The sequence below is a fragment of the Nicotiana attenuata genome, chromosome 8, assembly GCF_001879085.1.
Source record: "Nicotiana attenuata strain UT chromosome 8, NIATTr2, whole genome shotgun sequence".
NCBI classification, from domain to species: Eukaryota; Viridiplantae; Streptophyta; class Magnoliopsida; order Solanales; family Solanaceae; genus Nicotiana; species Nicotiana attenuata.
The window spans coordinates 30898467-30913391 of NC_031996.1; the positions used below are offsets into that span (position 1 = coordinate 30898467).

The 14925-nt window shown below is 36.4% G+C and overlaps 1 protein-coding gene and 1 long non-coding RNA gene across 2 annotated transcripts; one reads left to right on the plus strand and one right to left on the minus strand.

Moving 5' to 3' along the window:
• On the plus strand, positions 1762 to 3924 carry LOC109231618. The gene is made up of 4 exons (XM_019397267.1): positions 1762 to 1997; positions 2103 to 2468; positions 2564 to 2931; positions 3071 to 3924. Exons 1-4 carry the CDS (start codon positions 1762 to 1764, stop codon positions 3922 to 3924), a joined length of 1824 nt encoding a protein of 607 aa, XP_019252812.1.
• LOC109231838 lies at positions 11388 to 12657 on the minus strand. The gene is made up of 2 exons (XR_002068849.1): positions 12359 to 12657; positions 11388 to 11644 (listed from the first exon to the last, which is right to left on the minus strand). It is a non-coding gene; the product is annotated as an uncharacterized LOC109231838 (long non-coding RNA).

Sequence of the window (14925 nt, forward strand, 5' to 3'; positions counted from 1 at the left end):
GAGAAGCATCATGCAATAACAATCACAAAGTCAGTAGATAGTGAACTATCAAAACATGGTAGTCACATAGGTCAATTTCACCAACTTAGTAATAGAGAAACGAGAGAGTATCAGAAGCATGCAAAAGGTCAAGTAAAAAGACCTTTCTGAAAAATATAGTCGAGTTTCAATGATGGCAGGAAATCAGAATCACATAAAGAAACGGATGTTGAAACAAAAGATTTTAAATCTAGTCGAGCAATAGATGAAGCAACTTCAAAAGCTCGAATAGGTCCAAAGAAATTAGAGTTTTGAAACCAATCGAATTCAGAGATGATGGACAAGTAAAGCAAATAGTCTCAGAACTCGAATGAACCCAAAATATTAGGGTTTTTCACTATCAATCGAATCTAGAGATGAAAAACAAGTAAATTAGACAAATACTAACAAAAAATAGATTCAGAAATCTCAAAAAGGTTAAAGCCCTTAACATGCAAACTCAAGTAGAAGAACGACATTAGGAAACACAGTAGAACATGTCAAAAAATCAGAGAAAGCCTTGAAATAACTTAACAAAACCTAAATCAAAAAAGATAAAGGGGCTTTGAAGGCAGAGTTTTGAAAGAGACCTTGAGAAAAACGTTTAGCAGTTTAGAGTAAACACGAATCTAAAACATATCTAAAAGAAATCGGAAGAACCTCAAAGGTTAGGATTTCAGAAGAACCCCAGATGGTGAGAATGGCTTGGAAAATCATCGATCTAAGCAGGAGAAGTCAACAGTCAGGCTTGAATAGCCATGGCTGGCCGGAGCATGGTTAAAGATGACCAGTGACAGCCATAGAACTGAAATCAACTAAGGTCTGGACCAGACTTTTCCAGGATATAGCCTTGAAACCATGATAATCGGGCATGTAGAAGCCATAGGAGGTAGATACAGCCTTCCAATGGCTTTGGAAGCCATTGATTTGGGCGGTTTTAGGGTGGTAGTTGAGTGCGGTGGCTAGGGTTTGAGAGAGAATTGAGAGAGAAAGGGATTCAGTGGCGGCTGGGGGTGAGAAATGGTTAGGGTTTGGGGGTAGGTCAAGATTAAAAAAGGAAAGAGTTAATGTGAGCCGTTGATCTGAGCGATCAACGGCTGGAATTAAATGAGAATCCGGGCGGGTTATTTTAATTGGGACATGGATCGGGTATGACTAGGATTTGGGCTGGGTAATTGGGTTTAAAATTGGGGGTCAATTCAGGCTACAATTGAAACACAATTGGGCTATATTTTAAATAGCCACTTTTCCCTTATTGATTTTATAAAAAATAGTAGAATAATTTTTGAAAATAAATTGAAGGTACTAAAATGATTAATAATACATAATTATCAAATTAAAAATATTGGACCTAATTTTTATAGACATAAAGGTAATTAAATCTAAAAGAGGCTAATGTTGCAATTGTATGCAATTTAGTTTTAAAAATACTAAATAAATTTGTAAAAATATGCAAAAATTACATTTGCTATATTTTTAGCATAAATATGAGAGTCCAATAAATGAATCACCAAAAATGGTAATTTTGGGAATAATTATTGGGTTTTTCTGGATAAGATATGGCAATAAATTGATTTTAAAAAACTTTAAAAATTAAGGAAAAATAATAAAACATTTAGACATACCTATATATGCATACATATTCTATTTTGAAATTATTTTGCATATTAAAAATATTTAGGGAAAAATTGGGTATCAACACCTTTCAGTTTGAAGAATGCCGGTGCTACATATCAACGTGCCATGCAAAATATTTTTGATGACATGCTTCAGAAAAACGTGGAGTGTTATATTGACGACTTGGTAGTAAAGTCAAGAAAGAAAGATGATCACTTGCAAGATTTGAGGATGGTATTTAAACGGCTTCGGAGATACCAACTCAGAATGAATCCGTTGAAGTGCGCTTTTGGAGTTACTTCTGGGAAGTTCCTCGGTTTTATTGTTCGACATCGAGGTATCGAAATTGATCAAGCTAAGGTGTATGCTATCTTGAAAATGCTCGAGCCTAAAGATATTCATGAATAAATAAGCTTGCAGGGTATGTTGGCATATCTTAGAAGATTTATTTCGAATCTGGCTTGAAGATGCCAACCATTTAGTCGCCTCATGAAGAAAGGGGTTCCTTTTGAATGGGACCAAGCTTGCAGAAATGCTTTTGAAAGCACTAAGTCTTATCTGATAAAACCTCCAGTACTGGCAGCCCCATCTGGAAAGCCATTAATATTATACATTTCAGCACAGGAAAGGTCAGTAGGAGCGCTTCTCGCTCAAGGAAACAATGAAGGCAAAGAAAATGCGCTTTATTACTTGACTAGGATGGTAACGCCAAATGAGCTCAAGTATTCGCCTATTGAGAAGTTATGTTTGGCACTTGTCTTCTCTATTCAAAAGCTGAAGCATTACTTCCAAGCTCACGTTGTGCGACTCGTCTCAAGAGAAAACCCTATCAAGTTTGTCGTGTCTAAACCAGTCCTAAGTGATCGATTAGCGAGGTGGTACCTCCAGTTTCAACAATTTGAAATTGTGTATTTTCCTCAAAAGGCAGTAAAGGACAAGCATTAGCAGACTTCCTAGCTGACCATCCGATTCCAGATGATTGGGAGTTGTCCGATGAATTGCCTGATCAAGATGCAATGGTAATAGAAATTCAGCCTCCTTGGAAGATGTATTTTCATGGCGCTGCACATTGTGAAGGAGCTGGCGCTGGAATAGTGTTTATCACTTCTCAAGGAGAAGTTTTTCCCTATTCTTTCACTCTGACACAACGATGCTCCAATAATGTTGCTGAATATCAAGCGCTTATACTTGGGCTTGAAATGGCTGTGGATATCAAACAATTGCAATTACAAGTGTTTGGAGATTCCAAGTTAGTGATCAATCAGATTTTGGGTAGCTATGAGGTCAAGAAGCAGAGTGGGTGCCATATCACAAATATGCTCAAAGATTGGTAAGTTGGCTTGGAGAGGTAACTATTCAACACGTGCCGAGAAAGGAAAATAAGAGAGCTGACGCATTATCAGCCTTAGCTTCTACATTATCTTTGCCTGATCAGACACAAGTGGATGTTGCCAAAGATGGGTAGTTCCTCCACCAAATGACTATGAGGAAGAAGGAAGCGAAGTTGAGCATATTGCTTCCGTTCTTGAGGTTGAAATTGAAGATTGGCGACAACCATTAATAGATTATCTTTGTTACGGTATATTGCCAGAAAATCGTCGAAGGAAAATGGAAATCCGAAGGAGAGCCCCTCATTTTCTTTATTACAAGAATACACTCTACAGACGATCATTTGATGGAGTGCTCCTACATTGTTTGGGGACTGACAAATTCCTTCAAGCCTTTCAAGAAGCACACTCTAGAGTATGTGGTGAGCATCAACCTAGGCCAAAACTTCATTTCCACATAAAAAGAATGGGGTATTATTGGCCAACCATGGTGAAAGATTATTTGGATTACGCTCAGTGGTGTAAAGCTTGCCAATTCCATGCTAACTTCAGACATCAACCACCTAAAGTATTACACCCAAATGTTTCTTCTTGGCCATTTGATGCTTGGGGTTTGGATGTTATTGGTCCATTGCCAAAGTCTTCTGGTGGACATCTATACATTTTGGCCGCAACTGATTACTTCTCGAAGTGGGCTGAAGTTGTTTCTCTTAAAGAAGTAAAGAAGGAAAATGTGGCTAACTTCATCCGAGTCAATATTATATATCGATTTCGCATTCCGAGATATATATTGACGGAAAATGGTAAGCCATTTGATAACAAGTTGATGAATAAAATATGTGATCTTTTTTGCTTCAAGCAACGCAATTCCTCCATGTATTATGATGCTGCCAATGGACTTGCTGAAGCATTTAACAAGATACTCTGCAACTTGTTGAAAAAGGTTATTTCTAAGTCTTAGAGAGATTGGCATGAAAGGATGGAAGAAGGTCTTTGGGCATACAGGGCCACATATCGCACACAAACGCAAGCGACTCCTTATTCACTTATTTATAGAGTTGAAGCGGTCCTTCCACTTGAGCGTCAAATCCCATCGTTGCGGCTTGCCATTCAAGAAGGACTCACTGATGAAGAAAATGCTCGATTATGCCTTGAAGAATTGGAAGCTCTTGATGAAAAGAGGCTAGAAGCTCAACAAAGCCTTGAATGTTATCAAGCTCGCTTGTCTCGATCTTTTAACAAAAGGGTACGCCTTAGATCTTTCCAAGTGGGTGACCAAGTTCTTTTAATCAAAAGGCATATTATTACCTCTCGTCAATTTGGGGGCAAATTCTCTTCTAAGTGGGATGGACCATATATCGTACAAGAGGTATACTCAAGTGGCGCTTACAAGATAGTTGACTCGGAAGGTTTGCGAATTGGCCCCATCAACGAAAAATTCATGAAGAGATACTATCCTTGAAGAAAACAAATACGCTCCTCGATGCACGAGCATAAACTGCATGTTACTCCTGGCCCGCAATAGTATAAGCTGTGCACGGTCCAAAAAAAAGTCTGCTAGGTTGAAAACCTCGAAAGAGGTGGCTTAGGCAGAAGTTAGGACATCCAAAAAAAAAAATAAAGTCCACTAGGTTGAAAACCTCGAAAGAGGCGGCCTAGGCAAAAGTTAGGATGCAAAAAAAAACTGACCCATTTCGAACTACGGAATGACTTGATCCTCTTCACCGAGGTACGTAGGCAGCTTAGAGTTTCATTCTAAGTTTAGTCATATGAGTTCAAAAATATATATTACCCAAGGCATTATTCAAATGAGGTACGATGGAGTATAATTCACTTGATTGACACTTAAAAATTAGGTGGACATGTATTCCTTCGTTGAACTCTCTGTCTTATCTTGATGGGTCAATGGGGGAAAGCCCTCCGTGTCAAATTGAGGTCTTTGATGGAATGATTGTAGTTACTTCATTAAAAGGCTAAATATTCGAGTTGAAGGCTCCAATTCTAAGTCAAGTTGATTTTGTCAAGTCTATTACGTCATCAATTTGAAGTATTCAAGCCCACTAGGTCTTAAAGTTGCAGTATTCAAGTCCACCAAGTCTTCAAATCCATAAAGTATTAAAAAAATAGCTCACTTGTTATAAACTGCAGAATGACTTGACCCTCTTCACCGAGATTGGTTTCTTCAAGACAATTATAGTCTTTAGCAGGCTGGAAAGTTTTCAAGACCGTCATGTCTTTGAGTTGAATTCTTCAAGTTTGCCAAGTCGCCAAGTTGAATTCTTCCTATTTTCTATATCATTTTTGAAGTCTTTAGCATGCTAAATCTTCAAGTTGAAGTTGAGTAAAATTCTTCTAGTCCGCTAAGTCTTCAACTATCGAAGTCTGCCACGTCTTCAAGTTGAATTCTTCAAAGTGGCTACATCTTCAAGTTTAACTTTTATACTTTAACCTTCAAGTTGAATCATCAAGTTAAAGTCTTCAAATCCATTAAGTCTTCAAGTCAAAGTCTTCAAATATGCAAGTCTTCAAGTAGAAGCCTTCAAGTCTGCCATGTCTTCAAGTTGAAATGTGTAAGTTTAATTCTTCCAAGCAGCAAAGTCTTCAATTGAAAGCCAATAAGAAGCCCCCTTAATACTCTTGAAGTCTTCAAATTGATATAACCTTCAATTCTTTAGTTGGAAGCTTCAGTATATCTCCAAGTGTATGGTAAAAGCCTTTGATATAGTTTGCACCATCTTTAAATATTTATATCTTGAATTATTTGATGAAGGTTTTAATATATCTTCAGCTGGAAGTATTTGAAGTGTTGGCTTGCATGACTTGATTTATGTTGCAGAAAAAAAAAAGATTATTCGACTGTGGGGTTATCTTTACTAAAGTAGTATCTTTGGTATTGATTTTTGCTTCTACCTTAAAAAAAAGGAGAAACATATCTATATAAAGGACATTATAAAATTACCTGTGAAGATTGAAATTGAAGAGATATTCTTAGTGGTCAGCTTTTTGAAAAAAAAATCCTTGCTTCATAATATCTTTTGATTCTTGTATCTCGAAATGAGGACGAGTTTTCATTCCTTTGCGCCGAAAGGTCAAATCTTTTGGAGGTGAAGAAAAATCTTCAAGTTAGACTGTATAATGGACTTTGCCGGTCTTCGTCTTGGAAAAAATATAGTCTTCAGCTTAGACGGTGTAATGGTCTTATCCTCAGACAAAATAAATCTTTGGCCCAGACGGTATAATGGTCTATACCTCAGATAAAATGAAGTTAAATCTTCAAACAAGATGAAGTCATTAGCTTAGACGGTGTAATGGTCTTCGCTTCAGATAAAATAAATCTTTGGCCCAGACGGTGTAATGGTCTATGCCTCAGATAAATGAAGTTAAATCTTCAAACAAGATGAAGTCATTAGCTTAGACGGTGTAATGGTCTTCACTTCAGACAAAATAAATCTTTGGCCCAGATGGTGTAATGGTCTATGCCTCAGATAAAATGAAGTTAAATCTTCAAACAAGATGAAGTCATTAGCTTAGACGGTGTAATGGTCTTCGCTTCAGACAAAATAAATCTTTGGCCCAGACGGTGTAATGGTCTATGTCTCAGATAAAATGAAGTTAAATCTTCAAACAAGATTTAGAAGGTGTAATGGTCTTCGTTTCAAATAAAATAAAAACTTTGGCTTAGACGGTGTAATAGTCTTCACCTCGGAAAAAATAAAGCTTTTGGCTTAAACGGTGTAATGGTATTCGCTAGACAAGGTTGCATGACAAGCAAAATAACTGAAGAAAATTTGCCGAAAAGAGGTACATAAACCTGCAGGAAGGTATAAAAATGCTCTAATTGATTTTATACGGTTAAGGAGGAACTCAAGAAATTCTCAAAGACATGTCAAGTTAGCTTTTAAAATGCTAAGTATTAAGGCCAAACAAATACTAAATGGACAAAAAAAAAAAAGACGCAATACAAGTCTAGCAAAAAGAAATTCATTTACATGCACCGGGATGGACCCCAAGATTTTAAAATCAAAGAAAAGCAGCAAAAGCAAATACATAAGCCATAAGTAGGACAAATGCTAAAGTTGACAGTGTACTTGGTTCTGCTAGAAGTTGCCATGAACTAAAAACATTGGCTGCGAAGGTAGTTCCATTTCCAAAGTCCGAACAGTTTTATTCCAAAAAACAAAAAAAGAACAATAAAAAATATTGGATGAGCTGTATTTTTTTTTCTGAAAAGAAAACTCTACTGCAAAGTACATGACATAGCTAAGTTTCTACCGTGGTCATATGTCTTAGTTCTTATGGTTTACGTTCTTTCAACAAAAGAAAAGGGATGGTAAAAACAATATGTGCTGCTACTTCAAATAGAAAAGGCATTAAAAAAAAGGGAAAAATATAAGCCTTGAAAGTTGAAGTCAAGAAGTCTTATCTAAGAAATTGGGATGTCACGTGAGTGGTTGCAAAAGTTTGCCAAGAAAAATGAATAAAGACAAAAGAAGAAAAAAGTTGACATGTATCACCTAAAGTGCATATATAATTCAAAGAAAAGTACAAGATTTGGCATGACATGTGTCTCCTATGGATAAAAGCATTTATCTTCCTATAAAAGAAGAAAAAAAGGCTGCTTACTGACAACTACTTTCCAGCAGATATTGTGATTTTCTTTTTCCTCTCTTCCTAAGCATTTTTCCGCGTACTGTGCTTAAACCAAGGCTTGAAAGAATTCTCCTAATCCCGTAAGATGTTCAGTGATTGTAATCTTCTCAAAAGAATAAGATTTTATCACCTAGAGGATAATAGAGTGGAGAGTTATCAACAGCTATAAGATAAGCTGAAGACTCCTATAGGGATTGAGGCTAGCTGAAGCCTAAATTCAAAAAGAAAAGAAAAAAAAATCAAATGTGGCGGAGGAATAGGAAATACCATGAATCTGTTTCAAACTAACAAAGAGAATAACGTGACCTTATTGATTTACTCAAAATTCAAGACTTAACATTATTATTTTAATGTGTAAGTGTGAATCAAAAGGTGAAAGCCACTGCAAATGACGGACAAGCCATTGGTCCATCAGATTAAATTGTGTATTTTTAGAAGGAAAATGCATGTAATTAATCTTATGAACTCGGCAACTTAGAAAATTGACAAAGTTTCATTAGATTAATGGTCCATTTTGAATGAACGTCATTGGTACTTCAAGAATGATCTCCGAAGGTCAACTGCGACAAGTCTTGAAGCAGGGGGCATTTGTAAGCATTTAAATTTTATTGGATTTAAATCTACAAAATAATTTGGACCGTATTAAATTCAAGATATTAGTCCAAACAAATATTTTGGCTAGTAAATTGGGCTAATTATTTAAACCCAATACATGTGTTGGGCTAGTCCGTTTAATTAGACTATAAATTAAATGATAAGCCCACTTCAGTAGCCCAAGGTCCAAATGGCTATTAGCCCATCTTAAAGCTCAGGCTCATGCCTCGTGTCAGGTGATGTGGCAATCCAAGTCAAAAGAACAAGCCGATAATATCATGCGACGTGTCAAGTGACGTGGCAATCCAAGCCAAATAAGTGAGCCAATGACATCATGCCATGTGTCAAATAATGTGGCAATCCAAGCCAAATAAATGAGCCATTAAAATCATGCCAAGTGTCTGCATGGTATTGGTCAGTTCAAACGGACCAATCAAATTGCAGAGCCACATCACCCCCTACAACTATAAATAGAGGTCTTCATAAAGCTAGAAGACACCAGAAGTGATAACAAGAAGCAAGCAGAGAGCTCGTGGATCAAACACCGTAGATTTCTCTACAAGCTACAAGTTCAAGCACTCAAGCTACAAGTTCAAGTTCAAGATCAAGAACGAAGCCAAATCAAATACCAAGGCGTTCAAGATCAAATTACTTGTTCGTGATCAAACCCAAATTCAAGTTCAAGAAGGAGATTCAAGATCAAGCTTTACAAGCCCTTGAATCAAATCAAAGTCAAGCTCATTAAGATGCTTTACATTCTTGAAGAATCAGAGAAATACTGTATGGGGTCGAATTCTGCCAACTATGGTAGCAACGACCCACGACTAAGCAATAGCCGAAGTCGAGGGGACGACCTAAGAATGTCAGAGCGAAAGCGTGTCCTTAGGTCTCGTCGTCTCCTCGAAAGCATGTGACCTATCCCTGTATTATTTTATTATTTTTGAGGGGGTTCTCTTGTTATATAAAGGAGAATCCCAATGTTGTAAAGGGGCAGATTTTTTCAATAATAAGCTCTCTCTCTTTCTATTTCTCTCTCTCTCTAAACAAGCTTTCTCTTACTCTCTCGAATATCCAAGTTGTTGAAACAAATCACAAGCATAATACATATTTCTAGGTCTGATTATATTCGATTACGATTTACCCTTGATTCATTTTGATTGTTTTCGCTTACAAAGTAATTAGTATCTTTTGAGCCAAACAAATACCATAGAGATTGTAACACTTTCATTTATTGAAATCAAATACTACATTTGTTACGCAATTTTCCAGTCTTGATTATTTATTTTTCTCGACGCGAAAATTTGTTGTTACAGAGACATCAATACATATATCAGACATGAGGTAGAGAATAAAAAAAAACGAAAAAGGCCTAAAAATGCCACTCAACTTTGAGAAATGGTTTATCCATGTCATCCGCTAAAAAATGCTCATTTCATGCCACTGCCGTTACACATTTGGCCCATCCATGTCATTATTGACTAACGGCAGTGGCATGGATGGGCTAAATAAAAATTGAGCCGTTAGTCAATAATGGCATGGATGGGCCAAATGTATAACGGCAGTGGCACGAAATGAGATTTTTTTAACGGATGGCATGGATAGACCATTTCTGAAAGTTGAGTGGCATTTTTAGGCCTTTTCCGGAAAAAAAAATTAGTGTGGCTGTGCTCTTTGAGATGATGGTCATTTGCAATGCTTATGGTAGATGCAAGAAGGCTGTATTATTTTACTTTTTTTGCTTAACTAAAAGAGAAACAAACAAAGGGAAAATGTTTGTGGTTTTACGGATCATCAATTATTGTGATTCTAAAACTTGCTATATAGAGGGAAAAGTATGTGCATCTAGTTAATTTAGGCTAATGAAAAACAACGTCGTTCTACTAATCAGCCAGAGTAATTACTTAATGGTGAAAGGTTCAAATTTTATCAAGAGCCTTTCGTCTTCTTCTATTTCATTTACTATTCACAATTTTAGGAAAAAGAATCTACCCTTTCTCTCAAGTCAATTGACAAGCCTAGTTGTTCACTTTTCATCTGATTAATATTTTAAGTGAATTCATATCTTTAAAATAAGGAAAATTGTGAAGCTACAAAAATAGGTGTAGTAGATATTTCACTTATCTCAATTTACGAGACACTCTTTATAAATAATCAATCAACTCCGGAAGTTTATGTTCAATCAAATATTGTTATATGAATGAAATGGAGGAATGGAAAACTGTTATGAGTTTTTTCATCTTAAAACTCAATGCGCTTCTTTCAATGTATATATCTTCTTTTGTGTGTAAATTTTTCTTTTGGATGTTCTCCGATCCTGATGTTTCTAATTGTATTAGTTCAAATATCATTGGTACTTCTTTTCACATAGTTTAACTAGGAATATAAAATTTATATTTGATATAATCAGAATATGAGCTCTAACATCAAAATAAAATTGATCAAATTTTTCATGAAAATCAAATTGTCTTTCACAATAGAGTGACCAAACAGTCACAATTCAAACTGTATCGTTAGAAAAACTTTTTCGTATTTGCTGGCCCTATTGAGCATTCCCTGGTTTATCAAGATCGAACTACGTCTCAAAAATTATACATATATAGAGTTATGTAAGAAAGGGTAATTGACCAAGGAAATTCTTTCCCTTTTCCTTTCCTTGTGTTAAAGGATTTTTACACATATAGTAGGTTCAATACGCTGTTTATTTTTTCAAGCCGGCATATATAGATTATACACTAATTTATATACGATTATACACATATTGTATACGAATTACACATATACTATACATCAGTTGACTCTTTTTAGTTTAAGAGGTTGAATGACAGCTATTAGAGTTAATTCTTCAAGAAAAAAGTAGGGATCGACAAGTCTCATAGAGGTGAATGTACGAGGTCCAAACTAAGGTCCAACAGGAATTGCGCTCAGGGACCCAAAAAATTTGCATTCCTAAACCTAAAAAGAGAAGGGCTTTCTGTCACGACCCAAACCGATGGGCCGCGACGGGCACCCTGTGCCCTACTCAACCGAGTACCAACACAACATATCTTTCTTATTGTACTTTCATTGGCAAATAGGCCAAACGGGCCGTCATGGACTAGCCAGAATAGACATAGGGGAATACTCAATATAGGACGACCCAACCTGATATAAGAAAAATTATACATGTGACATACGAGCCTATAAAGCCAATATGATCATTTGTAAACTCGAAACATAGGCCGACACGGCCATACAAGCATCCGTATCCATGACATCTGTCTACAAGCCTCTAAGAGTACACACTTATCATAAAGGTCGGAACAGGGCCCCACCATACCAAGCAATACGCATCTAAATCATACTGGCCAAACAAGCAAATCCGAAGCAAATGGAGCGCACCAACATCTTCCGCTGAGCTGATAACCTAGTTGGAGGACTCTTGACCTGTCTATCGAGACCTGCGGGCATGAAACGCAGAGTCCCCAGGCAAAAGGGACGTTAATACGAATAATGTACCGAGTATGTAAGGCACATATATAAGTACATAAAAGACATGGAAGAAATATAGAGTACATGACTCAACCTGTAAGTCTGGACAACTCTGTAAATCATGAAATACTTATAGTTTTATGCACATGCGTATGAATATCATGTCATGCATAAGTACATGTGTTCATAATATCATCAAGCCTCTGAGGGCATCCCATCATATCATCTCGGCCACTGTGGGCAAAATCATCAACGTATACCAGCTGATCAGGTGGTGGTGCGTGTATATATATATATATATATATATATATATATATATATATATATATATATATATATATATATATATATATATATATATATATATATATATGTACGCATATAATGCCATCTGGTCATGGGTCAATGTACATGAATGCAATGCATGAGAAGTACGTCAATAAACTCGTTTGGAGTGTCATAAGACCATTATGCATTTGATTAATATCATAAAATCAATTTATGTATTTTCTGAGACCCATGAACAGATCGATGATGGAATAATAAGACATATGGGAATTCAAGAACATAGGCACTTCTAATACTTTTATGAATAGAGTCATTTATGAAAGTTTTGCATTTGCTCGTTTCGTTCGTATCGTATGGATCATGCCAAAAGGAAAGAAGGGATAGCCTTAACATACCTGAGCCGATTCTCTTGACAATCCCTCTAACAAACGTTAATTGCGATAAAACATTGAACAAGTCGTATGAAAAGCTCAACGCAATCACGTTGCTCAAAAAAAATCTTGGCCGAAACCTTTCCATCCCCCAAATGACGTTTCTTATGTGATTTGGATAAGAAACTCTTGGGTAACGTTTCTTGGCCGAAGAAAAACTCTTGGATAACGTTTCCATCCCCAAGAAAATCTTGGCTGAAAGTGATTTGGACAATGTTTCTTATGTGTTTGGTTGAAGCTCCCTTGTGATTTGGATAACGTTTCTTATGTGCTTGGTGTCACATAAATCTTGTAATTGTGCCACCTCCCAGTCTTATTTAAGAGTCATCAAAGGGGTAAAGGGGGTGCTGCCACGTTATCCTAAGTTTTTAATTAATCGCCCACAAATGCTTAATTAACTTGTTAATTCCCACATTAATTAATTATCCATATAATTAAGAATTATCTTCAATTACTTAAAATACTACTCACTTTTAATATACTTTATACACCTTACTATCATGGCCGTGTGGTACCTTGTATGGTACTAGTCCATAAATACCGGGTATTTTAGCTCGGGCCGTATTTTATCTCTCAACATGTCAAACTTTGACGAAAACTCATTTTCTTTGATTTGCTTACCCTCTCACCTTCACGAATTTACTCATCACTTGTTTGAAATAGCATAATGCTTATAATCTCAAAATAATCTCATTCCCGAACTTACGTCGATTAGCTTACGACAGAATTTTAACATACGAAAATGCGGAATGCAACATCTCATTTCCGAGCTTATATCAATTTACTTATGGCGTACTTTCACGTACGAAAATATGGGGTGTAACACTTTCTTGGGCCCAAGATGAATTATTAGGCTTGAGGCTTGACTAAATATTTGGGCTTTTTGGAAAATCAAGATTCCACATCTAATTTTTTTTAAAAAGAAAAAAGAGAAGAAGAAGAAAGCTCTATGAAGGGAGAAATGTTAATAAATTATCTATATCTATCTATACTATATTAAAAGTACGAAGGCCTTTAATCAAATGTTGTTTGTCATTTTTACCCTTTTAAATTAGAGTTCGCACCGGACAAAATAGTCATTTATTTATTTCCCTAATATTTAGCACTTTAAAGTCAACTAAAACTTTACTTATTATTTCCTTATTTGAACTACTACTACAAAGGAAGTCCTTCTAACTTAGTACTGATCTTTATTGTCCGATTTGCTTTCTTAGTGCTGACACCCTCGTATGCCGATCAACCAATGAAGCGGCAGAAGAGAAGTCTTAATATTTGGGACATCAAAATCAATTACTACACCTTGCACAAGTCAAATAATTCGTTTATAATATCTGTTGATTGTACGTGCATATCAAAAGGTGATAAAACAGGAAGAGGACACCAGGGAACATGCATAATATTTGACTAATGCTCTAATTGGTATGTCCTAGGAAATAATCCCTATGAGAAAAATTATGTGACTAATGTGTGGAATTTTGTAGCTAAGCCTAGAATTTTGTATCATGACGAGGGATACTACACTTTTCAATTCAAGAATACAGAGGATACTACATTTTTCAATTCAAGAATATAGAGGATAGAGATCTTGTACTTCATGCGGGACCTTACACCTACCATAACAAACCGTTCGTTCTGCAGCATTGGAGAATTGATTTCTACTTCAATCCAGAGTGTTTGAGTTTCATTCCTTTGTGGATTATGTTCCCTGGCCTTCCACTAGGGTATTGGTCCAAAGAAGCCTTGAGCAAATTGGCAAGTGTAGTAGGGAAACGTCTATACACTGATAGGGTGAATGCTGAAATAGAGAAGGTGTCCTATGCTAGAGTGTTGGTGGAAACTGGTGTTTCACATCCAGTCCCAGAGAGCTTTGAAATTCAAACTCCCAAGGGTGTCATACTCCAACAAATATTCTATGATTGGAAGCCCAAGTTTTATTGTGACTGCATTAGGTTTGGGCATGACACAAACGACTGTTGGCTGAACGAGAAACAGGAAACAGAGGAGGAATTTAGGGAACAACCTAAAAGGAGAAGAAGGAACAGAGACTGAAAGAAGAAGATTACCAAAAAGTGGGTGCAAAAAGAGCACATGGCAACTCATGTAGGACTCTAAACCACCTAACCGGTTGTTTTAAGCTCTAGTGCGTTGTTCGGCTGTTTGAGGTCATGAGTAACTTCACTTCATGTTTTATGACTTGTACATGTGGTTGGAATGGAATTTCGGGAAGTTCGGAGTTTTTTCGGAAGGAAAATTTGAAATTCGGAAGCTTTAAGTTGGAAGAGTTGACTAAGGTTTGACTTTTGAGTAAACGACTTCGGAATCGAGAGGCTACAAGACATTTAGGACTGTCACTCTTTCTTCTTACCCTAGATCGTGTGGTAAAGCTCACTTGTAAGAATTCAGACTCCTAAATTCTATTTTATTCATAATAAGACAATACCTACGTCCGGAAAGACGGTTGGTAAGAGATATAACAGTGGAAGAGTTGAGTTAGAGGAACTCGATTTTTGCATCATGCTTATGATGAGTAA

Excerpts from the sequence above, each read along its gene's own strand:
- LOC109231618 (XM_019397267.1), top strand. The coding sequence starts at position 1,762 with ATGCAAAATATTTTTGATGACATGCTTCAGAAAAACGTGGAGTGTTAT. Across the intron at positions 2,469-2,563 it reads TCAAGAGAAAACCCTATCAA|TAAAGGACAAGCATTAGCAG; the intron begins GTTTGTCGTGTC and ends CTCAAAAGGCAG. Across the intron at positions 2,932-3,070 it reads CTATGAGGTCAAGAAGCAGA|ACACAAGTGGATGTTGCCAA; the intron begins GTGGGTGCCATA and ends TTGCCTGATCAG.